The 1,254-nt window shown below is 44.4% G+C and overlaps 1 protein-coding gene across 1 annotated transcript; it reads left to right on the top strand.

Moving 5' to 3' along the window:
* Positions 1–698: 698 nt before the first annotated feature.
* SODALDRAFT_278973 (hypothetical protein) lies at positions 699–929 on the top strand (the record flags this gene model as incomplete). Its single annotated transcript, XM_028608139.1, has 1 exon — positions 699–929. A coding segment is annotated over one exon (231 nt), but the record flags the coding sequence as incomplete, so codon positions are not given.
* Between the last annotated feature and the right edge of the window lie 325 nt (positions 930–1,254).

Below are 1,254 nucleotides of genomic sequence, written 5' to 3'. Positions count from 1 at the left end.
GCGCCACCCCTAATAAAGGGGTAGTATAGCTTACTAGTTAGGTAGAATAGCGCTCGCTCGCTCTTCTAAATATACCCGGTATACCTATACACGACGCCGGGAATACCCTTAACCTCGCTTTCTTCGATATACCTCTCGCCTTCTTATAGGTGACGGATTATCTATATACTAGATCCGACCACTACACGATCACCACGGTAATCTCTAGCACGTTTCGCCCCCCGAAGCTATAATAACGCTACCGCCTACTCCCTTAGGATATCCCCCGGTTCGTAAAAGCGGTCTAAAATAACGCCTAGCTACTGCCTAAAGCACTTAACATGCCCGAAGACCTTAATAGACTCGCCCTTAAAATCACCACACTACTCCAGAACTCCCTAAAGTTAACCGGCCGTAAATATAACACCTCCTTAAAAGCCGCTACCTAGTAGGACGATAACTGCCGGGAAGCCCGGAGGTAGTACTACCGCGAAAGAAGACTCAACCCCGCCTCCGAACTAACCTAAGAAGCCTATAAGGAACTTAGGAAGGCCGTTAAAAGGGCTAAGGTATCTTTCTAGTAATAATAAATCGAAGGAATCCAGGCTAATAAGGATCTTTATAGGATTATAGGCTAGTATACGCCTAGACCTTAGCTTTAATTCCCCTCTTTATAGGACGGTGATATTATACTTACCGTACCTAGTAAGAAGGCGTAGTCCCTTCGTAGGTACATACTTAAGAGGAACTCCTTATATAACGATATAGACTCTTTTATACCTACCTGCCTACGGGTAACTATCCCGTGGACCCCGAAGATACACCTAGCCGAAATATATCGCGCTATACTCTTTATCGGTAATACCTCCCCGGGAGTAGACGAAATTACCGTTATTATGCTTAAGGTAGCCTCGCTAGCAATATACTCCTATATTACCCGGCTTTACTAAGCTTACCTAGACCTGGGATACTACCCTAGACCCTTCCGGTAAGTAGAGGTTATTATGATCCCGAAACCTAATAGAGATATAAGCACTTATAAAGGCTAGAGACTAATCTTACTCCTCTTATGCCTCGGGAAAAAACTTAAGCGCCTTATTGCTAGGCGCCTTACGTGGGCTAGCGTCTAATATAAAGTCCTTTACCCGTAAACCGCCGGGGCCCTCCTATATACATCGTTAACCGATATCGTCGTAGCTCTAATATATAATATAGAGACCGCCTTTAATAGACGATAAGTGGCTACCCTTATAATTATTAATATCCAGGGCGCCT

The sequence above is a fragment of the Sodiomyces alkalinus genome (genome assembly GCF_003711515.1).
Source record: "Sodiomyces alkalinus F11 unplaced genomic scaffold SODALscaffold_6, whole genome shotgun sequence".
In the NCBI taxonomy this organism is placed as follows: Eukaryota; Fungi; Ascomycota; class Sordariomycetes; order Glomerellales; family Plectosphaerellaceae; genus Sodiomyces; species Sodiomyces alkalinus.
This window is presented reverse-complemented; position numbering and strand designations above follow the sequence as displayed.